Source organism: Notamacropus eugenii, chromosome 7 (assembly GCF_028372415.1).
Source record: "Notamacropus eugenii isolate mMacEug1 chromosome 7, mMacEug1.pri_v2, whole genome shotgun sequence".
NCBI lineage: Eukaryota > Metazoa > Chordata > Mammalia > Diprotodontia > Macropodidae > Notamacropus > Notamacropus eugenii.
In genome coordinates, this window is record NC_092878.1 from 3620692 (window position 1) to 3647556 (window position 26865).

The window sequence follows — 26865 nt, forward strand, 5'->3', positions numbered from 1 at the left end:
GTGATCCCTAGTATCCTTGTAAAGTGAAACTTCAATCATTTGGTTGGAAACCAGGCTGCAAGGGATTGAAAAGTGAGTAGGTGATGAAGTAGAGGTGGAGAGTATAGGTAATTCTTTCTCAGAGTCTGGTTATGAAAGAAAGAAGAGATAGAGGCTAACATAGCAGGGTCAAAATAAAGGTTGTTTTTTCAATGTGGGTGTGTGTCAGTGTGAGCATGGTGGTCAGCAGTGAGAAAAAAAGGCAATAGATTAGGGGAGGAGATGAAATGGGCCTAGGGAAGGAGAGGAGAGAGAGAGAGAAGAAAGGGAAGAGAGAAAAGGAGAGGGATTAGTTTTTAGAGGAGATATCCCACAGAAAAAAAAGCTTTACTCACTGTCAGATAATTAGTCTCATACTGGATAAATGTTGATCTGCTCCAGTATGACTTTTCTTAGATTTTCCTGGACAAATAAGTCTTCTTTTGAGTTCTTGTTATTTTAGGATACGATTTTCTTCCACATATTCTCAAAATAAATATATCTTTAACTAAAAGTAATTTAATAAGACATCATGAAGCTTTTTTTATATTTTCTAGCAGGTACCTAAATATTATTCCTTCAGTGTCTTGGAATTTCTGATAGAAAGCTTAAAAAGGAAAACATATGAAATGCTCTATGTTTGGCTTTCACTTTTCGTATTGCAGCATGGACTTTGTCATTGTTTCAGTCAGATGTTTTTCTCCCTCTGCACTATCAAGATCTTTTTATAGCAAGGCATTTTACTGGTAGAGAGATGAAATAACTAGGAATAAATATTGGACTGAGTGAAAGGACTATGAGGTTTTAGTCTCACAGCAACAATAGTTCACATAGGAATAAAATGGTGCATATAGTTATCCAAACCTATTGTTTTCTGATTTGATGAAATGATCTGTGTATAAGGTCTTCTCATCCCTGCTTTTCTGTTTCATGTAGTTTGGGGAAATTTATTTGACTAGTCAAGAGTGTGTTTTTCAAACTCATTCCAGACTTTTTTATTACCCCAGAATCGTACTATCTCTCCCTGCCTCCTCCCATCCATATCATCATTTCTGTTTCTATCTTCTCTAGTCACTTTGTTGAGTCCTTGTTCAGTCACATCCAACTCTTTGTGACACACTTGGGGTTTTCTTGCCAAATATACTGGAGTAGTTTGTCTTTTCTTTCTCTAGCTCATTTTACAGATGAGGAAACTGAGGCAAACAGGGTTAAGTGATTTCCCCAGGGTCACATAGCCAGTAAGAGTCTGAGGCCAGATTTGAATTCGAGAAGATGAATATTCTTGACTCCAGGCGTAGTGCCCTATCCGCTGCATCACCTGGATGCCCTCCTTGTCACTAGTTTTGGTCAATCTTGTCAATGTCTCCGCGTTCCAGAAGAGCTTTGCCTGCCCTAATGCTGCCTCACTATCCATGAGCACTCCTCCCCAGAATAACTGCTGCTCAGTCCACTGTGGTTCTTAATGTCATTCTAGTTCCTCACTACAAGTACCAGCCTTCCAGTGACTCTTATAGCAAGTCTCAATCCCTTTCATACCTGGTTAATGAGATGAGCAACATTGAAAGATCCTGGCAGAACAGGATCTTTATTGGTAGGTGCTAAAGGCTGGGCAATAAAGCAGGTATCCTCCAGGACACAGGATAAGGAGAATAAATGACAAGCAACAGGAAGGAGTCTGGGACCAGACTGTGTACGGAGCAGTGAATGAGAGCCACTGTTTGGACATGACTGGATTCCTACCCAGCCCTGCTCGTTGTGTTCCTAATTGTGCTAAGATCTAAGGATTAGAACCCAGGGTGTGCTGAAGCCAGCTCAAACCAGCATCACATACTGGCTTCCCAGAGCAGGTTGTTAAATTTTTAGCACAAGGATTTACACCTCAGAAATTGGCAAAAGATACAAATCAAAGCTTCATTGATTGTTTTACCTAGATTTTAGAAAGTGATGGAAAAGTTATTCATGATGCAGATTAAGCTTGAAAGTTTTGTGATGTTCAGAGAGCTGAGTATTAAATAATTGCCAACACATCCTTGCTTTGGAACCACGGATAAAGATTAATCAATCGAATAATCACTGAGTATCTGCCCTGTATAAAGCTTTAAGAGATAAAGAAGCACAAAAGGACATCCCTGACAAAGGAATTTAAAATATAGTTGCAGAGTTAATACATAGGCGAATGCAAGGCAGAATTTGATAAGTATGAAACCAGCAGTACATATAATAAGTGCTAGAGGAAACTGAGGGGAGTGGGGCAACTATGTGACACAGGTGGTGCAGTGGAGAGAAAGCTCCACCCCTGGAGTCAGGAGGACCTGAGTTCAAATTCTGCCTCAGATACTTACTAGCTGTGTGACCCTGGGCAAGTCACTTAACCCCAATTGCCTCCAAAAAAGAGAGAGAAGGGGAGAGAGAGACAGAGACAGAGTGCACAAAGAGATAGATTGCCATGGACTAGAATGATGAGAGAAACATAGTAGATGAAAAGGGAAGAAAGCTAAATCTGGAAGAATGGATAGGAATGGTGCAGATGGAGAGAAGGGAGGAAAGCATCAACGTGAAGAGCACAGGTCGAGTAAAAGATACAAATGGTGTTCAGGGCACTGGCTTCCTGGAATAGAGGGTATACACACTGGGAAATAGTGGGAGATTAGAGTAGAGGGAGGAGCAGATTCCTTTACACAGCAATCCAAATAATCTTCCCAAGGCACAGATCTGAGCATTCTCAAGTCTCCCTTTGCTCTAAAAACTTTAGAAGATCTCTAGTGTTTGTGGAATAAAATGTACACTCCTTAGCTTGGTGCTCAAGAGCCTCCATAATCTGACTGCTTAGCCCTCCCTCACTCAAAACAAAGTCAAGTGCAAGTCATGTCATCATTTCTCTGATGGCATGGTCTTCTTTGACAACGAAGGACGAACACACAATCTGACTGCTGCCTATCTCCTTAGTCTTGTTTCGCATTGCTTTTTCTCACACGTTCTGTTGTAACCAATGTTGACCATTAGTTGTTGCTCAGATTCATTATGCCACCTCCAACTGCCATGCACTCCCCACAGCCATCCCCTGGGCCTTTCATCTCTGACTTTCCTAGTTTCCATCATCCCTCACAGCTCAGAGCAGGTGCCATCTTTTTCATGAAGCCTTCCTTCCTTGATCCCCCAAATAAAAATATTCTCTTTCCAAATTTTCCTAATGTTTTTGTTCTTGTTTTTGAGTCATTTAAGTTGTGTTGACTCTCCATGACCCCAAATGGTATTTTCGTGGCAAAGATACTGGAGTGGTTGCCATTTCCTTCTCCAGCTCATTTTGCAGATGAGGAAACTGAAGTTAACAGGGGTAAGTGACTTACCCAGGATCACAAGCTAGTAAGGGTCTGAGGACAGATTTGAACTTGGGAAGATGAGTCTTCCTGACTCCAAACCCAGTGCTCTATCTACTAGCCTCCCTAGCTGCTCCTTTTCTAGAATACTTTGTCTTAATTTCTTCTTTGCCCCCAACATGGGTTCATAAGATCATAGATTTTAGATATGAAAATTTCCTTAGAGATAGAGTCCAACCAACTCATTTTATAAATGAAGAAACTTAGAGAGGTTAAGTGACCATGATCATTCAGCTAGCCAATGTCTGAGGCAGAATTTGAACTCATTCAGTCTCCATATATATTCTACCTACCTACCTGTCTATCTGTCTGTCTGTCTGTCTGTGTATCTCTCTCTCTCTCTCTCTCTCTCTCTCTCTCTCTCTCTCTCTCTCTCTCTCTCTCTGTATATCTGTACACACACACACACACACACACACACACACACACAGCTGAGTACGTGGTCTGTGCCTTCCCACAAAATGTGATCCAGCCAGAGACTTTGTCATTTCTTTTCTTCCTTTTATCCCCAGCACATAGTAGGTACTTAATAAATGGGGACTGAAATTTAGTTCACCTAAACTGAATCAGGATTTTATTGTGAAATTTCTTGAATATGGACCATGACTTAATATTATTAATCTCCAAAGTTGCCAATCCCCAGTCTCCCTTTTTTCCCCTCTCCTTTTCCCCTCTTCTTGCCTTGGATGTGCAGGGAGAGATACTAATATTTTTGGACAATTGTATAGCATCTGTTCTTTTCAGAGAACTAAGCCTGCAAATCAGCATCCTGTGCCATATACTTATAGCAGGCTTCATTTGTAATAGCCATCAGCACAAGATTCAATATTACAGTGACTTACAGGCATAAAATAAATAAGGTCATTATTCTCTTGTGGGGAGCTGGGTGATTAGAAGTAAAGCAGGAAGAGAGTTGATGGCCAGCAACTAATAAGATGGCAAGTCTCAGAACAAATAGAATTAAACTGAGAATGATAAGAAATTCAAATCAAAAAGCATTTATTAAGAAACACCGAGGTGACTCAGTGAATAGGACACTGAGACTGGAGTGAAGGAGACCTGAGTTCAAATGTGGCTTCCAACACTAATTGTGTGACCCTTGGCAAGTCATTAAATCTCTTTCTGCCTCAGTTTCCTCAACTGGAAAAGGGTGATCATAATAGCACCTCCTCAGGTTTGTTGAGATGCACAAAAGAGATAATTTGTAAAGTACTTTGCACATTATCTTGTATATAGTAAGTACTTAATAAATACTTGTTCTCTTCCTTCATGCTATGTGCCAGGCACAGTAATAGGCATTGGAATCATTTATATGGCTAGGAAATTTAGATTTGCCATAACCGCTGCTTTACTGAACTTTTTCATCCATATCACATGCACAATAATTAACATCCGATGACAAAACACCATAAGTTTCCTCCCCTACTCCATACACCTGAAACTTCTCAGAGAGGACTCCTGGAATTCCTGAAGTCCGTACATGCGGAGAAGAGGAAGTAAGCAGCCAAATACAATGGCTTGAATGGTGAAGAAGTCAAGTAAAGGTAGAGGTAGAGATTGTAGGGCACCCCATAATAGGAATAAAAGATGCCACCTTTCTGTATCTGTTCCAGGAGGGAGTACTGAATTGCTTGTAGCCTCATTGTTTTTCCTATCTAGGATGAGTTTCCCTCTGGCAGCTTAGAGCTTAAAGCAGGTTCACATCTCTAGGGGAAGTGGGGACCTCCAATTGTACAATAGGTTGGCTAACACCTCGTTCATCAAAGTAGAAGGGAAAATAGGAAACACGCCAGTAAGAAATATTAGGTAGGTGACGCTAGCTTCCCTTGACTACGTTTCAAAGGGGAATCTGATTTTAACGACTAGAATACATTACAGTTAGGAGCCACAAAAGACAAGATTAGAAAAAAAAATAATGTCTTGGAACTTCATTGGTCTGCCCTCACTGACTCAACATTTGCTGCTTCACATCTTTGCCATGCTAATATTTATAACAACAATAATAGTAGTAGTTAGGTTTGCATGGCACCTTGAAAGTATTATTTACTCCTCACAACAACACAGAGAGGTCGGTGCCATTGCTACTCTCATTTTACAGATGAGGAAATCAGGGCTGACAGACAGGAAGTCATCTGACCAAGGTCACACAACTAGTAAGTGTCTGAGACCATATCTGAACTTGGGTCTTCTTGAGTTCTAGCCCTATATCCACTGCACCACTTAGCTACTTCTAGATATATGAAGAATACAAGAGATTATAACAAAACCAAGGGAAAATAGAAAGAGACCTGACTGCATTTGGAGTCAAAGGAGTCATGTGCAGATCCTGGCTGTGGTGTTGACTGTGGACTCAAGGAAATCTCTGGGTCTCAGTTTCCTTTTCTGTTGTTGATGGTGTTCAGATGTTTCAGATATGGACAGCTCTTTATGACCCATTTTGCACTTTCTTGGCAAGAATACTAGAGGGGCTTGTCATTTCCTTCTCTAGCTCATTTTACAGATAAGGAAACTGAGGCAAACAGGGTTAAGTGACTTGCCCAGGATCACACAGCTAGTAAGTATTTGAGGCCAGACTGGAACTCAGGAAAATGAGTCTTTCTGACTGCAGACTCTGTACTCTATCCACTGCACCCCCAAAATACAGATAACAGCACCTACCTCCTAGGTAGGAAGATCAAAAGAGGTAATGAATGAGAGAGTATTTGCAAAGTGCTTTGCAACCTTAAAACACTACATAGGCGTACCTTATTTTATTGAGCTTTACTTGATTACACTTTGCAGATACTGTGTTTTCACAAATTGTAGATTGTGTCAAGCAAGTCTAACAGCCATTTTTTCCAACAGTATGTGCTTACATCATCTCCGTGCCACATTTTGGTAATTCTCACAATATTCCAAACTTTTTCATTATGATTATCCTATCTCTTATGGTAATCTGTGATCCGTGATCTTTGACATCACTGTTATAATTGTTTTGGAGCACCTCGGACTGTGCCTGTATAAGACTTTAAACTTAGTTGATAAATGCAGTTGTGTCTCTTCTGATTGCTCCACTGACTGCCCCTGGCCATCCCTCTCCCTCCTCTTGGGCCTCCCTGTTCCATGAGACACAACAATGTTGAAATTAGTCTAATTGGAAGCCCTAGAACAGTCTCTAAGTGTTCAAGTGAAAGCAAAAGTCAATCAAAGTGGCAGGCTTTGTTGCCTTATTTTAAGGAATTGCCAGAGTGCCCCCCCAACCCTTACCCTGATCACTCAGCAGCTATCAACATGGAGGCAAAACCTTCTACTAGCAAAATATTACAACTCACTTGAAGGCTCAGGCGATGGTTAGCATTTTTAGCAATAAAATATTTTTAAATTCAGTCATCTGCATTGTTTTTTTAGATGCATACTTATTAGACTACAGTATAGTATAAACATAACTTTTGGATGTACTGGCAAGCCAAAGAATTCATGTGATTTGTTTTTTTGCAATATTCACTTGATTGTGGTGGTCTGGAACCAAACCCACAATATTGCTGAGGTATACCTGCATACCTGCTGGCAGTTATTATTATGGGGATAAACTCTGGAGATCTTTCTAGCTCTAGCTCGTAGCTCCATGATCCAATCATTCTGTGAATGATGAAGCAACTGCAAACAGTAGAGTAAAATCTTAAGGTTACACGGTAAAATGCAGCTTCAATTTCAAAAATTCTAAAATATAAAAAATAAAATAACTAAGTAGCTAAGTTTGACACAGATCAACAACAACATGTAGAAAGGGGAAATGGATTGACTCTATTTGCACAAATGTGTCAAAAAGAATAGGAACTGTAACAGTAGCCAATAGCAGTAGAGTTCACAAAACCACCTTTAGCTGTAAGTCAAAGGATGGCCTTGGTCTTTCAAACAACTGTGATTCATACTAGGAACTGTCACTGCAGCAGCATTTTAGATAGATAGAGAGAAACATGTATATATTCACATACAAATATACATGTATTCACATGCTATGTTTCTACACGTATACACACGTATGGTTTTACTATGTTACATATGACGTATGAACAATAAGTTTCTGTATAAATAATAGCTTGAAGGGAATAATATTCATGTGTGTATGCATGTATGTATGTGTGTATGTATGTATGTGTGTGCCACTGCACCACCTAGATGTCTGGAGAAAGTGCAAGATTGTAACCAAATCATGGAACTAGAGAAAGAGAGTTGGATTTGGAGTCAGAGGACTTGTGTGCATACCTGACTGTGCTGAAGACAATACATACACGCACACACACATGTGTGTGTATATATGTGTGCAATGTGTGTATATATAATATGAACATATATATGATGTGTGTACATATGATTTCTTTTTCTAAATATGTGTTTATGTGATTTTTTAAATGCCCAAGGAAACTGGAATGCGATATACATATCCTTTTTAGTTTAAATATTTCTACCAAGTATTCCAGAAAAGAAAAAAAGTGTTATTATAAATTGAATAACCTATTTATTTGGTTTTTTATAACTTCTATTGAATTCAAAATAAACCAAGGACAATTCATTCATTGACTCCTTTACCTTCTTGGTTAAAATTTTACTTTGATATGCCATTTTCCTCTCACTGTAAATGTGTTTGTGAAAGAGTATATTAAAAGCTTCAAAGTTATCTTTTATTGTAAAGAAACTCCAAACATTTTCAGTTTAAAATTTGTAATGAATTCAAGTGTATGCTGTGTTTGAAGCCTTGTCTGAATGTCTCTAACTCTCCATTTCACAAACTATGTATGGAGACAATGGGGGTGGAGAAGGGAGAAAGTGTTAAGTGTTAAGAGGGTGAAAGTTACAATGAATACTAAGCTAGTCAGTAATAGATTAGAATGTCTCTGCCTGGGGATGGAGTATGTAGCATGAAATGCCTTGTAATAAGTTGTTGCAGCTAGTTTTGGGGATGGCAAGAGAATGAACAATTGGAATGAAGAAATACAATAAGGAGTCTTTCGTGAAAGATCCTAAAGAAAAAAAGTCATTCACCATCTTCTGTGTATAAAGACACATTCCATAGGCCCTGAAGATATCAAGGGAACAATTATCTTTGCTTTCAAGGATTCAGAATTATACTAATTTGCCATTTATCTGCAGTCCCTTTGTACCTGGAACACATAGTGAATGTGGTTTTTAAAAATGGGATGAAAACATTCACTGAGTGTATAAGGGTAACCAGAGAGGGACTAAAACAGCCACAAGAAGCTAGGAATGACTGTTCAGAATCCATTATCCCAGCCTCTTTTCTCTATAAGGGTTAACCTTGTACTTTCCTGAAATCAAGTTCATTTCACCTCAGGTCTCTCTGAGCCATAAAACTGAAAAGGACTGGACCTAGTCCAACCCCTTCAAACAAGGAAACTGAGACCCAGGCAAGTAACTGACTTGCCCAAGGTTTCATAGGTGGTCAGTCAGTGGCAAGGCTGGGATTCAAATCCAGGTCTCTTGACTCCGGATCTAATGGGCTCCATTACATCACATTTCCCTCTTCTCTAACGAGAAATTTCTGAGTTCACTCCCATTTTCTTCATTCCGCTCCTGTCTCTCCTCCTCATCCTGGATCCTTGATCTCACCCTAATCTATCTCCCTTAGAACACTGTTCCTTCCTCAAAGTCAGCTTGAGCATCATCAGTCTAAGAGAAAACTCTAAGACAACTAAGCACTTAACACATTGCATCAAAACCCTTGTCTGGCAGAGCGGAGTAACAAGGCAATATTAAAATGCTATGTAAATGAGAATTATTAGTACTGAATGTTGTTGTTATTAAGGTTAGAATTATAAAGCATAAACTATTAGAGATCTCCTAGTTCAACCTTTTCATTTTATTAATGAGAAAATTGGAGTCCAGAGTAAGTATAACTTGGAATAAGGTCATGGAGAAAACAAAGCCAGAAAAGGAATTCAGGTCTTCTCACTTCTGATGATGTGTTCTATCCACTACTACCATAAGTAGACACAATAAGTATCTGTCAGTATAGATAATTTATTTTGCTCTGATTTAGGATTAATTAATGATCAGTTTAGTAAATTTTTAGAAATATTCTAGTGACCTAAAAGAATGCAACTACTTAACTCTGCCAAGGAGGTGATTTTGGTAGGTACTGGTCTGAATCTTTCTAGAGCAGTCAACAGATCACTAATATTTTTATGTTCGGTTTTAAGAAAAAATAAGAAACAAGGAAGTCGGCAATGTGTCCAGGATCCAACTTGTCCAGGCTCAGCCCATGCCGTAAGACAGCAAGAATTCCAAATATTCTACCTTACTACTGTCTGGTTCCATCTTTTTCTTTCTTTTGACCCTTTCTTATTGTCAGAATCCTTTGTTTTAAGAGGGTCTCTTCCAAATAGGATCAGGAAATAAGTGAATAATGGACAAAAGAACCAATTTGCAAAGCAACTATTTCTTTATCAATTGATTTTTCAATAGTTTTTCCTTTCTGCTTTACTTGTTTTTGTATCCTGTTTGGATTTGGGAGCCTATTAAGAAGAAAATTGCCTGGTCTACTTCCTAAGACAGACCAGACAGACTTATCCACTGAATTTTGAAACCATTTTGGTGACAATTATATGGCAATTTAATAATGAGTGGCAGTACAAATATTTTTAATGCATATGTAAGAAAGGTGTAAAAATCTATCCAAACTTCAACTTGTAAACAAAATTAATTTAAATCATCTGAACCAACGGGGGGACAAATGCATGGAAATCTTGTACAGAGGAGACTGACATAAAATTTTTATTATCCAATAATGAGATTAGGACTGATTAGAGAAGAGTTATGGGAAAACAAGAGTGAGAATCACAAAGTGAGGAGGCATGTGCCCAAACCAATGAGTTTTTTTATGGAGTTCTTAGATCAGTTTGTCCTTCCTCATGCTTCAAAGAACTGTTTGACTTTAAATACCTCTGGTGTACTAACTGCAATCTAGTCAGCTAAGAAGTAAAGCAGAGAGAATGATCTCTATCCTGGAGCAGGAAGACCTAAGTTCAAATCCAATCTCAGTCCCTTACTAGACGTATGAACCTAGTCAAGTTATTAACCTCCATTTGCCTCAGTTTCCTCAACTCTAAAATGGGGTAATAATCAAACCTTTCTCACAGAATAGTTGTGAGGATCCAATGAAATGATATTTTTAAAGTGCTTGGTGATTAGTAGGCACTTCACACGTCCGTCCATCCTTCCTTCCTTCCTTCCTTCCTTCCTTCCTTCCTTCCTTCCTTCCTTCCTTCCTTCCTTCCTTCCTTCCTTCCTTCCTTCCTTCCTTCCGTCTCAGCTGTAGATCACTTAACTGTAGTCAGTATGTAACCTGCTTTTTCAAGAAAAGTAGATATACAATTGGAAGCCATTTTCCCCTCTCTATTCTCACCTCCCCTGTGGCATTTTTAACTTGATTGTACACAATGGTTAGTAATATGTTGGATATTGGCAACACTGAGAGATGAGAGCGTGTTTTAATACATAATTATAGACATTTGGTTGAGTGACCACATATTAAACTCGTTGAGTTCCCTGTTGAGTGGCCACAGAACTGACCACCCAAATGTTTCCTGAAATAACCAAACTGTACATGGGATGTCAGAGTTCTGGAGGTCATCATTTAAGTTACCAGCTAATTCTGTATGTAAATATTGTATAATTACACTCAACACAAGCACACAAAGTACAGCTGGCTTCAGAGAACTCTGAAACTGCAATCTACACTAATTTCCCATTTTGGCCCTTTGATCCCATATCCAATTTTTTGGACAAAGACCCTGGAGCGGTTTGCCATTTCCTTCTCTAGCTCATTTTAGAGATGAGGAAACAGAGACAAACAGGGTCAAATGACTTGCCCAGGGTCACACGGTAAGTGTCTGAGGCCAAGTCTGAACTCAGGAAGATGAGTCTTCCTGATTCCAGGCCCAACACTCTGTTCACTTTGTCACCTCGCTGTGCATTTATTTTATTTACAAATGATCTAGAATTCAATGGAGGTAGTTGGTACTCAGTGTAACAGAGAGAAAAAAATAGAAGATGATGATTGAAATTAAAAAAAAAGAATGAAGTCATCCTAGATGATCTTTTCTCTGTGCTCTATACTCTCTATCTTGGAGATCTCACCAGCTTCCATGGGTTCAAATGCCATCTTATGCAAATTACTAAATAAAAATTATACATATGAACACAAACAAGCATATGCATATGTATCCCCATCCATATTTTATCCTCTAGGCATCTCAAACACATGTCCAAACCAGAACTCATCTTTTTCCCCAAACCCTCCCTTCTTTCTGACTTCCCTGTTGCTGTTGAGGACATCCTCATCCTTCCAATGACCCAGGTTCACATTTCCAGTGTCATCTGTTCCTTGCCTCCTTTTTCCCATATCCAAGCAGCTGCCAAGTATGGTCATTTCTGTATCCACAGCATCTTTCACATTAGTACACTTCTTTTCATTCACATGGCTGTCATCCTCATTGAGGAGACTTTCATCACATCCAGCCTGGACTATTGCAATATCCTTACACTAGGTCTCTCTGCCTCCAGTTTCTCCTTTCTCCAATCCATTTCCTGCACCACCACCAAAGTAATACTCCTAAAACAGGTATCTTCATGTAACTTCCCTTATCCAGAAGTTCCATTCTCCAGACCTGTAGGCTAAAATTCAAAACCCCTTCAGCTGACATTTAAAGTTCTTCTGAATCTTGCTCCAGACTACCCTTCTTAAATTATTATGCAGTATTCTCCCTTACTCTCCTCATGTCCCAGCAAAATTGGTCTACATAACATTTCCTGTATATTGCATCTCTCATCTACAGGCCTTTGTACATGCTAGAAATGCACTGTCTCCTCCCTACCATTAGATTCTCCAATGTCACAAGACTCAGATCAAATGTCATCTCTTTCACAGGACCTATCCTAATTTGTCCCAGTTAGTTGCTAGTGCCCTTTCCCCTCTGAATTACTTTATATGGTATAAATTTTGTATTTACTTGTCTATGTTTGTGTTGTTTTTCCCCAAAAAAGACAGTAAAATTTGTTTGGAACTGTTTGGAACAGTCCCTAGCACTAAAGTCTTTTTGAATGAATAGGTGAAAAGGATACACATAGAAGCAAACAATGATCCCAGCTCAGGATACCTTAATATTGACTTGGCACTAGGACCGAACAGAAAAATCTGTTGTCCATAGATGATCACAAAATGAATGTAAGTCATCAAGGCAGCTCCCTATTGAAAAAAAAGCCAACATGACTATGTATCAAGGGATACAGACTAAAAGTCTGGAAACGGTCCTTCCTTCATATGGGAGTCAAGCCCTTATTATATATTGTGTCCAGTGTAAGTGAAGAAAATTGAAAAGATTAAGAGAAGTAATGAAAATTATTGCAGATACAGAGCATCTGTGCCTATAGACAACTGTCTGCCCTAAATCAGTTAAAAATTCTCTCTTCTACAAGCAAAGGCTCGAATCAGATTGACGTCTCAAGATCCCTTTCAGTTCTCCAGTGGCCACATGGCACAGTGTTGGTATTAGGAGTCAGAAGGTCTAAGTTTAAATTTGGACTCTGCCACTTTCTAGCTGTGTAATCCTGGGCAAGTCATGTAACTTCTCTCAGTGTCAGGTTCCTCATCTGTAAAATGGGGATGATATGGGCACCCACCTCTCAAGGATGCTGTGGGGAATTGAATGAAATAATGTACATAAAACTCTTTGCCTTCCTTAAAGCATTATCTAAATTCAAGCTACTCTGATGACGGTGATGGGGATGATTATATGAACTTCTAGGAATCCTTGAAGCTGTTTGTATTTTTAGCCTCTGTAGTCTTTTGTGCCACTAAAAAGCAAAATTCCTCCTTTTTTTCTCGCCCTGTACTCTTCAGTTTCGTAGATTCCCTTCCTGTTCCGGTGTTCTGGGTTTGGGCCCACTGTTAAAGGTTTGTCCTATTTGTGCCTGAAGGGATTTTGCAGTCATATTCCTCTTCATATTTTGGAGAGCACTAACCTTTAGTTGTCCCTTTTTAGATCTTTTCAAAACTGTATCATTTCTAACTCAAGGTGTAATAGAAATATTAGAGGCATAAGGCACAATAACTAAATACACAGATAAGATCATTCCTCAGGAATTCAAAATGATGCCTGTATTTAGTAGAACACTTAGAAGATAGACTCAGGATGGGGTCCAAGAACTTTTTTTAATTAAAAAACCTTTTTGCTGTATGTCAATGTAATTTCTGTCCTTGATAATCCTGTACATCTCAAAACATTCTGAGAAGCCGCCCATGGGTTTCACCACACTGTCAAAGAATTCAGTGACGTAAGAAAGATGAAAAATTCGTGCTTTGAGGCTGTGAGTGAGAACATTAAGTAGAAATGGGAAAGAATGTTTCCTGCTCCATAAGAAAAGTAATATAGAACTAGATGATAGACTTCAGGTCTCTCTCCCCGCCCCCCATCATAATTAAAGAAGAGTAGTGCATTTATCACTTGAGAAGGAAATTAGGGCTTGCTATTATTATAATTTATGAAAGCTCTACATGGTTTTTGGTCATTGAATAAGTTCTGGTTTCTTTATTGAGGTGAATGAAACAACCACAACTTTTATAGACATGAATTCTTAGAAAAGAGAAAGGGTTGGGGTTTTTCCCCTACTTATACTGTATTGTTTGGCCTAAAACTTTTCTCATCGTTTATTAGTGCTCGTCTACATGACAACAAGTAAAATGAAGATAGAAGTAGTTTTGTTCACCAAATAATAGCCATAGGGGATCATCACAACTATGTCCTTCTGAGAATTTCAGAAACTACCCTTCCATCTCCTTGGGTCCCTGGATTTCTAGAGACAATTCAGGCCTGAAATGCCACTCCTGTTATCTGTGTATTCATGTGCCCTCCTAAAGCAAGTTGGCATTCTATATTCCATAACCAGCTTATGCCCTTTAGCACAAGTATTTAGTCAAGAATCACTCCTACGAGACTGACTCAGATCAATTCTTAGGCAACATAGAACCAAACCCCTAACTATAAATGGAAATTGGTCATAATCTAGGCTTATACAATAGTTAGAATTTGGGAGAGAGTTATTGGGTAAGATTGTGTACAGATTTGTCATTTCCTCAGCATTAGTTACTGATTCTGTGAACAGATAAAATGGAAAATGTGATATCTTTGATTAAAACATGGCAAATATGCTTTTAAATCTGTGAAACATTATTTCTTTCATCTTCCATTAGCCTTAAAAGATAAATGAGTTTCCAGAATAATTCTGAATGGTCAGCAAAGGTTACTAAAAACTCAATGCCCCCCTACAGATTTGACCAATAGAAAGATACCTCCTGTCCAAGAAGGAACTATATAAGTCAACTACCCAAATGCCCTCTAAGTTTTGTCTCTATAGTCTTAAGCTAAATCCAGTATTCCCAGAGTTCATGTTTTGTTTTAATTACCCAATCCTCTCCCACTGCCAGAGGCTAATAAGGCCCTTTTCCCTATGCCTAGCAAGAATGGGTCCTGAAACTGATTCTTTATGATATTCCACTATCTTTAGACCTTGTCACTACTTATAGAAAGTCATTATAAATTTAGAAATCTATTTGCCCCCTCCCCACCTTTTCCTGAAGAAAGGTCCAAGGACCAATGTTCTGTGAGATTCCCACATATTTAAACCCCTTTCAGTGCTTGCCGTATAATGGCATGATCACTATAAATTCAAAAATCTATTTATTGTTCCGTCTACTCCTCTGTGTCTATGACTCTATGTCTTCTGTCTGTCTCTCTGTCTCTGTCTTACTCTGTCTCTCACTCTGTCCCTTGTCTTTTTCTTCCCCCGTCTCTCTCCCTCTCTCCTTCCTTACCCCCTCGTTGCCTCTTGCTCCCTCCCTCTCTACCTCTCTCTTCCTCACCCCTCCCTCATACACAATTAAACACCTTTAATTTTAAAAGGTTTGTAGGTACCCTAAACTCTTCCCTTTAAAGTGATTACATTGACTCTTCCACAGAGGAGCTAACGTGAATACAGAAGAATCACTTTACTTTGGCCATGACCCTTGTGAAGATGGTATCACTGACTAAACATGGTAAAATTATTCCAAAGCATCAATGCTGAATTAGTTTTCATCTCTCCTCATTCCTTATATAATTGATGTGGATCTATACATTGTTGAAAGAGTACTAACAACAATTAGTTTTCTCCAAAAAAATGAGAACCCCACTTTTAACACATTAGGATACTTCAAATATTTCGATGAGGGACCACTCCTTCCTTATCTACAATGTATTCCTTCCTTGATCTTGCCTTTCAGAATCCTTATCTTCCATCACCTGGAGTCATCTCCCATGCCATCTCCTCCCCCCATACCCAGAAAAAAGTGACAAATCTCTCCCTCCTCAAATTATTCCTCCAGCATTTTAGTTGGATCTTTTTTGCCCCCATTACTCTCCTTGTGAATATGCTTATCAGTTTATGGGTAGTATCCCAACAAGTAGAAGGTGGTAAGCCTCTTGAGGGCAAAAACTTCTGCTTTTAATTTTATATCCACAGCACAGTTCTTTGCACATAATAGGAGCTTCATCAATGTTTGAATTGAACTGAATGTTTCTACAACATCCCCATTCACAATAAGGGAAGCTAGATGAGACTCACTTTACTACTATGTTGGCATGCCTTGAGAGAAATCCCCAAAGCCTATTGAATCGTAGGATTTAGAGTTTCAAGGGACTGTAGAGATAATATAATCCAACCTCCTCACTTTACAAATGATGAAACTGAGACCTGGGTCAAAATAGAATTAAATAATAAAAGATATTTGTGGTGGCTATTTTATGTACCTTCCTAGTTTTTATGAAATATAGAAGATGATTATTTTCCAGTATCATTGGTTTATAGAACTGAATATATTACAGGGAAAATAGAAGTTTGTAAGGAAGTAACCTTGATTTAGCTAGATTGAATTGGAAACAAATAGCTGACATAATCAAAGGTCTTGCCTTTTCTTCCTGCCCATTGTTTTTCCACTTTGGGAAACGAGAAAGTGGAGGTGAGGGAGCTCTCCTGAAAAAAATCTTAGGAATCCAACCCATCCTCACTGCAGTACTGTGCTTGGGGCACTCTACCTACTTCATTGAAATTGTCTTGCTAGCATAAGGCTTAAAAGAATTAGGAACCAGCCTTTACAAAAAAAAAAAAAAAAAAAAAAAAAAAAAAAAAGGACATTAAGGCCATTTTCCTGCATGATTCCAACCTTGCACACAAGCTGTATATCTACTTTAATATTCTTTTCACCATCCTCAGGACTGTCTACCAAGAGTTCTTAATTTTTTTGTGTGTTGTGGATGCTTTTGGCAGTTTGGTGGGGCTTGATACTACTGGAGTTTGCTACCTACATTTATAATTAAAGGAAATGTTCAATTTTAGCTAGAAGTTAGTAAAAATAAAGTTGTTTTTTTCCCCCTATCAAAATTTATAGACCCTCTGGAATCTATCCATGGACTCCTGGTTAAGAGCCCCTGCTCTAGACTAAAGGTTCCCATCCTTTCTACTGTCATCTAAGCAGGCTTTGCTTCCCCTTATATTGCAGTCTGTGAATCTCAGGGAAGAACAGAGGTGTCCATAGGTGAGTCAGGGCACCAAGGTTCAAGATTCACAGTTCTTTCAACTATCACTACCTTACCCATGAATAATCTGGAAAGCATGAGAGGGCATTGACTCTCTAGGTTGATGGGTCCTGGACAACTCAGGCAAAGATCTACAAAGGTAGAGGTGGGTAAGCTAATGGGGACAAAAAAAGAAGAAATATAGGGGAAAATAGGGTATAGAAAATTTGTAAAATGAAAAATAATAAAATGATATTGGAAAACTAGAAACTTTCCAAGATCCACCACAGGTAATAATGTCTTTCTATTTGACCTACTTTGGGGACATTGCAATGCAGCTGCTTCCCCCCTCCCGTATTTCATCACATTTACAATGAATATACCTTCTAGGTACCTAGTTGTTTACATGTTGTCTCCTTCCTTGGAATATGCTCTTTGAGACAAGGGGCTGTTTATACTGGTTTGTTTGGGGGTTTTTTTGGTATCCTTTGTCCTTAGCACAGTGCCAGGCACATAGGAAGCATTTAATAAATGTTTTTCTGACTGACTAAATGCTAAGTAACTGCCTTAGCAAGTGGCTATAGAGGAACAACAGGCTAGAATTATCCACTTTTTTAATTCCAGTGACTCAGATTCAGTAGGCATGTCCTAGTGGCCCACCTTTAAAAATTATTATTACTGTTGCCTTTTTAAAAAAATCTGTTGTAATTTTTCTTTCCTTCTACAGTAAATCATTTGTTAGAATTAGGCTGAAAGTAAGAGAGCCTACAGCTTCCACGTTTAGGAATTAAAAATTCTATTTACTGGTCTCTAGAAGAGGTTACTCTTCAGCAGGATCCTACCCAAAGAATTGTTGACTAATTGAGTTGCTCAAGTTCCCTCTGCCAAGTCCTATCCAACAACACCATTGTGTTCCACACCCCACCCCCGTCCAATTCCGAGTCCCATTCCATCACAGTGGAACTGTCCAAAACTATTGCCAAATCGCTGGCTGCTCCTCAGAAGGCCCATCCCTTCTCTCACTACAGAACTTATGGTATTCAGTTATTACTAAGTGAGGGATACTTACTCTCTGATCTGTGATGTGTGGCAATTAAACGTTTCTGCTGTTTTAAAGAATCCAGCAATATTGACCACTGGGGAGGAGGAGCAGACTCCCTTGTAATTGGATGCTAAAAGCAAGAAAATGATCTGGAATGGTCTGGACTGTCCATCTCATTTGTCTCTCAGAGCTGCTGTGAGCCTCCAATGCACTGCTTCTGCTGGTTTTCACTTGGCACCTCAATTCCTCTACTGAAATAGCAGTGTTATTTCTGTCAGGTGCAGAGTGATCTCCTCTGGCTGCTGGTGGCCAACCCTGCTTGCAGTCCCTTCTAACCCCCACCCCCCTCCAACCAAGAAAAGTCTCAGACACTAGCAACAGAATACCAGCTGTAAACAGGTTCTTTGCTATGACTATTCATATTTATCCTGCTTGAGAGGAAATGACTAGTTCTTTAGTTTGGGGCATGAGTTTTAAAGACCCATTTTGCTCTTATAACTCCATTTCACATAGACCCAGGTTAATGTTCTATTTTTCTATAGCCAGCACATTAAGCCTGGAGTAGCCAGGGAGGATTTGATCCAGGACTTCCTAGTCCTTGATATAAGTAAGAGGCAGCCCCCCTCCTTTTTGTTTTGCATCTACTTTCTCTCTGGCCTGCCTCTCTAGCATCTTTCCTGCCTGGCAGTGGCAACTTGCCCACCTTCTCCGTGGCTCTTTGGAAGTCCTATGTTCAAATAAATATTATGTTCTGGTTATAATGCTACCTTAGAATTTTTTTAAATTTATTTTCACTCTCTCTCCCTCATTCCTTGTTTATTCTGTATCCAAGATTCTGAATTTAAATAAAACATTTAAGAAATTGGTCTCTACTTAACACCTAGTACAGCCACAGGTAAGGAGTCTGAAGTCAGATCATGGGATCATAAGCATAGAACCTCATAGGGACCTTAGAAACCATCTCGAGTCTAGACCAAGCCCCTCATTTTGCAGATGAGGTTGTTGAAGCCCAAGCAGATGGAGTGACTAGCTCAAAGTCTCTCTGGTAGGGAGCAGCAAAGGTGGGAATGAAACCCAGCTCCTCTGACCTCAAATTCAATGCTCTTTCCATTGTCCCAGGTGGTTGTTGATCATTGTTTCAGTCATGCCCAATTTCTCATGACCCCATTTGGGGGTTTTCTTGGCCAGCGACAATAGAGTGATTTGTCATCTCCTTCTCTCTTCTAAAAAGGATGTGAACAACACAAGGTAGCTCAGTTTCAATTCTTTTTAAAATCTGAAACATATTGACTTCAGTGTCAGGAAGACTTGGGTTTATCTTTGATACATGTCACGTAACTGTTAACTGCTCCCAGGCAGCTAACACCAGAAATTATGGGATAGTTGTGGATCTGCATCAGAAGTGACAGAGTCCGCAGGGCTTCCCCACACTAGTGAAATGACAAGTTCAGACCCTAGCCCACTTCCCCTGAATACACACACATACACACACACGAATGTGACAACATTAATCCCAAAACCTCCTCTGGGGCTATCCTTGTCGTGAGTCTAACTTCCTATAATAGTAATAATTCTCCTATAAACAGAGTCTAGTGGCACCAGTCCTTAGTTTACCAATCCCTCTGAAACCTGATTCCTATGCATTAACTTCTATTCTGCCTATCAAAATCCTAGTCACCTCCATCAGCATCTTCTACTCATTCAGTTCAGGTAGATGGTGGTGGTAGAGAGAAGACTCTTTCTTGTGAAATTTAACTACCTCAGACAGGCAACTTGACAGACTGTATAACCATCTTCAAGGAAGAAGGTTTCTGAACCCATCAGAACATTTTAGAAATTACAAATCAAGTCACTGACATTGATATTTTACACTATGCTAGTTCATTCCCTCTGTTGATTCTCTCCAATCTATCCTGTACCTATCTTCTTTGCATTTAATTGTTTGTATGCTATCTCCCCCAATATATTGGATGCTCCTCAAGGGTAGGAATTGTTTTTGCCTTTCTTTCTATCCCAAGCACTTAACCCAGTGCCTGGCACTTAGTAGGTGCTTAATCAATGCTTATTGACTATCTGATTGTTTTTAAACTTGCTCGTTTTCCTAGTTTGCTTTCAACCTCCTGTTGATAAAAGGGGAGCGGTATATGTGAATACTAATCATCATTAAATTGTTGTTTCCATATTTTCCGTATTTCTTTGGAATGTTTGAAGATATGGTCCCAATTTTGAATCTAGTCAATGCATAAAGGGAAGGGACTCCAACTCCAACGCTATTGATCTGCACCTTTTGTGTTCAGAAAGCAGTGAAGATACAAGCAAATTCTTCCATCTCTCATGTGGTAGTTAATAGTTGCCAAGATCCTTATCTAAGCCCAAAATTTCCTAGCAATCATTTTCTATCCATTCTATCTAATGCAAGTAGAATGCTTCTTTCTACCCAGTTTCCTATAGCAGCAAGGTACTTTATCTTCTTGGGATTATAGGGAAGCCAATAGTTCGTTCCAAGATACCAGGGTGTACCTATGTAGTAGAGTAGATAAAGCACTGAACCTGGAAGCAGGGTGATCCTGAATTCAAATCTAGCTTCAGACAGTATGACACTGGGCAACTTAACCTTTGAGGAACCTCCTTTTCCTCATTTGCAAACCTACCTCCCAGGGATGTGAACCTAAGAAGAAATAACATTTCTGAAGTGCTTTGTGAAGCCTTAAAGTCATATACCAATTCCACCTATAATTGCTATTATTAAAGAAAGAAACCTAAGGTATGAGAAATTACAGTATTTCTTAGGTTCTGATAATCATTTAAAAAGGTGATAACGGCTGAAAGCAAAGAAATTGCCAGAAGTTTCTGACATGGTTTGTACCCTTTCCTGGAAAGTTTACCTTCTGAAGAAAGGTTTTCACTCTCCACATATGAAATAGCTTATATGATCAAGATAGATCTTAGTATCAAAATTTATCTTAGGTATATTATGCCATTTCATATAGAAAGGTCTCATAACATTCTCATTTAGGCTAAGGTAGGTGTGTCTTTCTTTTTTGAAACTACAGAAATAACATTTTTAAGGAAAAATGGTCTACCAAGCTGGTATTAATTTTTTGACTATTCAAAGTTCATCCCAACTGTGTTGGATCCAAATCACAGAGTTTGTCTCAGATACAGTGCATTTGGGTTTAGAGCTTTAAGAAAACCCAAAGGGATCCAAATTTTCAGTTTGTTCCAAATACAATGCAATTGCATTCTGAATTGAATGATAAATAATGTGACTAGATTAGCAAAGTGCCATTTTAAAATTGTACATTATTCCTTTCACACTGAAGTTTATGCTTCCTTTTCCCATTTCCTCTCTATTTTTCTTATTTTTCAATACAAATATTTTAATGTTATTTAGAATCATAATGAAGTAGAGAACATGGGGGTACTTACTACATGGTCCTTATGGTACCTTCCAGGTTAATTAAATTCCTCTCACTGAGACATCAAATTAGTTTTGACAGCTTATCTTGTCATTAAAGATCTTAAGCTCTAGAAGAGATCTTAGATGTCATCTAATCCAACTCCTTCACTTTACAAATGAAGAAACTGAGACCCAGAAAAACTTATTAATTTCCCTAAGATCACACAGACAGCAAATAGGGAAGTAAAAATTAGAACTCTAGCCATCTTGTCCACTTCTCATTATACTCACATTCAATTTTTCAATCAATGTGAGTGATAAGTATCTAATAGACGCTTTTTTTAAAAAATGTACATACATGTAAAGAAAAACACATTTGGGTGCAAATTTTAGCAATATCAGAATTCCCATGTATAATTACAGATTTCTTCTAAGTATAAAGCAGCACAACTGATATATGCTATGATACTATTTATGAGTGAATACTCACTTATTTATAAAATGAAAATTTGTCAAACAAGGTGAGGTATAGGTATGCACATACCCCTATGAGGAGAGTTAGATATATACATGTATATATAGATAAATTTTGAATAGATTTTAAGATCTGAAAGGAGCCTTTAGGGCAAACTAGTAAAAAAAAATGTTTCATTTTACAAATGATGAAACTGACTCCCAGAAAGTATTGCACAAGCTAGTTAGTGACAGAAATGGAAGTATAAGCCAGGTTTCCCAAAAGCCAGTGTGCTCTCTCCCACCCTGCACTTAGTTAAATAGATGACATTTCAGTAGCCTCTAGATTAGATAATTGCAATAGATTCTCTGGTTTTTCTCATGAGTGGAAATCTACAAAAAAAAAATTCCCAGAATGAATTTGGAACTAATCAAGATTTATTATCACTAGGGGCTTCTTCAGGGACTAATACAATTAGTGAAATCAGAGGGGACGATGATTAAATCCTAAGTGATAATAGACCAACCATTAAAGTGACCCTATAGTAAATATAAAAAGTTACATAATTGTACTTTACTTGGTGGAATAGCGTAATAAAAAACATATTTTATCATTTTTGATGTGATCATTTTCAGTGAAACTTAGTACAAACAGTGCCAAGATGAAATAGAACTGCAGCATCTGTTTTTTAGTGCTGCAAACAAAAAAATCCAGTTTTTTTATCCCTTAATTGTTTTTCTCCCAAAGCACTTTATATATTATTTGAGGGAAGCAGTACTTTTACTCTATTAAAGAGTAAGCTCTTTTATGTCATTAAGTGAATTAATATAATCAGTAATAGAATTTCAAAATAAAAAATGTGTAATTTTGATTCTTTAGATGGAAAATGGTGGGGGAGGGATGGAGGACCTTTCAATCATGAGCAGTAGCACCTCTTTAACTTTAGATATCTTTTCCTTGAAATGTTTTGCATTCGTATACGCATAGAATGAAATAGAACTCATGCAAAGAAGATTTCAAATAAACAAAATGTAGAGAAGAATCTGGCTGTGGTTTTTGACCAGTAGACAGCAACCTAATATATACCACTAACAGTATGGACTGATGGGAGAAAAAAAGAGACTCCTTTTTATTACATAACTGTAAACTGTTGCTGTTGAGACTGTAGCCTAAGTACTCAAATCATAAAATAGCTTGTTTAAAAACTGAAATGATAGTAAGTTTTTTCAGTCATTATTTAATGAGCACTTAATACTATACTAAACTTCCATTGTTAACTAGAAAATATTAAATCATTTCTGTGTAAATGGTTCCACTTAGACTTTGTTTGACTTTCATGAGCACTTTTAGAATAAGACATGTAGTTTTATGTTTTCAACTTGGCTCAGTTTACCAGCTAGGCTGATCACAGCAGCAGATCTATATTACACCAAGGAGGTATTTATATTGACATAATCCAAACCCCCCAGTATTAAATAATTGAGAAAAACTTGTTCAGATTAATGTGGGAGAAGAAAAAGAAAGAAAATTGAGGACTCATCAAAATTTCCCTCTTCACATTTTTTCTTGGCTTGTAAACAATAGGTTTTTTTAAAAAAAGAAGCATACTTACTATAATTAGTCTGTTTGTCTTGTGTCCCTTTTACTTTTCCTCGTTTATCAATCCTCAGATACCACTGTGTTCGACAGAAAAGTCTTCTCACTCTTACATCCCCTCCTTCCATGTAATCATAACTTCTAGTGTGTCGCTCAGGGCTGGAGCAGTTCACATTTGTAGCCATTTGCTCTGGAGTCATGTCATTGCAAGCGAAAGCTATGGTGCCCACTAGACAGATAATGTGAAAGCATGATGTGTAGAGCAGAGTTGGCAGGATCCATGTCAGTATCCATTTGTGCATTATAGTGCAGTGCCCTGGGTGTTCAGGAATACCATAATGAAAATTCAATCTCAAGTTGGACCGTTGCTCCTAGGTCATTGACCTCCTTCTACCTTGGCAATGAATGGTGGATCTACTTAATTGAGATTGGTGGTTCTTTCCAAATGAGGATTCTTATCCTTTAAGTCACTGATATCAGGAGGATGGCTCCTTCAGTACCTTTCAGTTGAGATATCCTTCAAAAAGCAGGTTGTAATAAGCTCAGTTGTCTGGACCTGCTTTGCTACTTGAATCCTCTGTTTGTATTGAAAGCAATAAAAAAGGAAAGGGAGGAAGGAGTGAAAAGTTGTATATATAAATCTCAGTAGACGATTTTGTTTATTAGTTGGTGTGGTTTAACTTATAAAGACTGAATCCCACAAACAACACTTCCAAAGAGGACGTCAATTTCTCAAATTGACTGTCTATACATCTTATGTTAGTATATATGTACACACAGAGATATATTCCTTGTTAGACTATTCATTTCCATTTGGTGTTTTCCAATAGCATTTGCATTTAAGGCTATTGCTTTAAATAAACTTCTCAACTTATTCTTAGCTAAGTGCAAATGCTTCTACATTTCTTTTTTCATGCTTTCACTTTTGTGGTTAACCAATTATTTTCTACAGAACTGCCCACATTTGTCTGGTTTTAAATGTCAGGACAGCTCTGGAGAGCTTCAACCTTATCTTTCCATAAGCTATATGCAGGGTAATTGCTATAGATCTTAACAGCATGCCTAGAAAATCTGTTAACTCTACTTCTCCCCTCTAATTCTGAACAAAAAAGAGAAAAAGACATTAACTATTAGAAAAACTTAAACATTATTTTAAAGGACAAATAACAATAACTTACTTGTTTCTCTTGATAACAGCTGGATATATAAGTATTCCATTTCTGTTGTCTGCCTTTTGCAACATGAGACTCTCTACTGTAGCTAAAAACTATTTCTCAGCTGAGAGACTCCAGCAGAATCATAATTGTTTCCATAAATCAACACGCAAGAGGATTTTCTCTGTGTGTGCGCGCGCGTGTGTGTGCGTGCTCGTGTGTGTGTGTGTGTGTGTGTGTGTGTGTGTGTGTGTGTGTGTGTGTAGAGTCTGTTATTCAGTGCTTTTCGATAAATACCTTTGCTGACCTCATTGGAAGCAATTAAAACTTAACCAGTGAGCTGTTAGTTGAATACACCAGCAAGAATAAAAGGAGACTTGTGTAGTGGCCAACGGTCATCAGAGGGAGCTATGAACATAGTTTATACTGAAATCTCAAAGTTGGTACTTACTTTCTAGAAACAAATTGCTCTGATTCTTATGAAAAGGATGAGGCAGAGAAAAAGGAAAAACAGACAGGATCTCTCTTTACAGCAGTTCAGCACGTGTTTTCTGTTCTCAGACTAAAAATGTTCTTTTTCTCATACATGCAGGGATTGTTTTATTTGTTAGCCTCTCTCCCACAGTTTCATGTGTACATGTTGTACTTCTGCCCTTGGGCTGTCAGACTTAAATTATTGGGTTATATTAGCTAACTTAGAATGGCTATATAATGTGCTTTACATATGACATAAACATGCATTATTCTCATATGAAGGCTATTAGTCATTTTATATGAGGCAGTTCTGATAGATTAATTTTTACATTTGCAATGGATGAACTGGATGTTAGAAGACTTGGGATACATAGTCCCAGATCTATGTCTGACTAACTTTATGAGCCTGGAAAACTGGACTTCAGTTTCCTCAATTGTAAAATAAAAGAATTGCATTAGGTTATCTCCCAAAGGTCTCTTCCAGCTCTAAAATCTGATAACTGTATGACATAATTCATTTTAGTACAGGCAAGAGAAAACATAGCTGGCTTTAAAAATTCTTCTTGGAAAATAATAATAGGTTGTACGGATTAGATACTCATGTGAAGTCATTCGCCTAAAAAGAAGTAGTACAGTACATTAATGGTAGCATGTAAAATGCAAGGGTTTTATATACATATATTTAATATACATATATGTGATTGACAGAAAAATAAATTCTACTTCCTAGCATGAGTCATTTCCTCCTTTGACTTCCTGGACCAAGTTATATATTGAGATACACAAGTATTTCATTAGCCCTCTCCTGTAAGGTATTATAATTGTCACTCTGAGTCAGTATTTTGATAAATTGCCATTCCCTTCCCTAAGTTAACAAGCTCCCCTCCCAATAACCTCTCTATGTTTGAAATGCTCTACATCACCACCAGGTGGTGCATGTGGACCAAAGAGGAAAAGGCCATTCACTTCCATTGGATTTAAATGGAGTTAATATCTGAGTATATGTATGTTGAGGTGGGGGGAGAAGTATATGTGAAAAAGAAGGAGGTTTGTGAGTATGTGAGGAAGGGGGAGAGAAAGAAGGAAAAGAGAGGAGGGAGAGGAGAGAACTTTCCTAAATGTTTGTAAAGCACAAAAAGGAACAAGTTTTTAAGACCCTAGAGCAGGAGATCCCTTACAGAGCATGTGATTACATCTTGAGAAATAGATAACTATCTGTTATAATATATGGATCTAGTCAAACGTTCTCCAAAAAGGCCAAAGTTAAAGGCTAAAGTAAAGGATACAGTCAGATGTGTCAGATCTGTTTCCCATAGGAAATTGACAGCTCCTGCCAGTGTCAAAGCTCATAAGATCGATCATTTCTTCCAAAGAGTTCTAAATTCACAGAGCAGAACAGCATTGTTCATAAACTAAGAAATTTATGTGTCTCCTATTCACTACACCAAAGACTTTGCATGGGGAGAAACAGGCACATTGCAGTAATTGTTCCCCTAAATAATATTACCTTCCAAAATGTTAATGTAAATCTTTACTGCATACCTATATAGCTTATAATTCCCAAACTGAAAATAAATGGGCTTCAACTCCCTTTTTGAGGAAGCCCCCATGCCAGCCATGCTTATTCCGAATCTGGTTCAGACTGTGGCTCCCCAGATTTCTTCTGGATCTCATCCCAGGTGTGTAAAGCGTGCACCTCACCCACCTAACATCCCTCACAACTTTTCAGCTCCCTTTTATGAG

General features: G+C 38.2%; 2 protein-coding genes across 2 annotated transcripts in view; one reads left to right on the forward strand and one right to left on the reverse strand.

Annotated features, from left to right (window-relative positions):
• Window positions 1–24943, reverse strand: part of FGF7 (fibroblast growth factor 7) — an 82632-nt gene extending 57689 nt beyond the window's left edge. The window contains exons 1-2 of the mRNA XM_072625055.1: window positions 24673–24943; window positions 23511–24071 (exon numbers count right to left, since the gene is read on the reverse strand). Coding sequence (XP_072481156.1) covers window positions 23511–23796 — 286 coding nt within the window. The 5' untranslated portion in view covers window positions 23797–24071; window positions 24673–24943. The remainder of the gene's footprint in view (window positions 1–23510; window positions 24072–24672) is intronic.
• Window positions 1–26865, forward strand: part of FAM227B (family with sequence similarity 227 member B) — a 335873-nt gene that overhangs the window by 155210 nt on the left and 153798 nt on the right. The gene's annotated exons all lie outside the window — the stretch shown is intronic.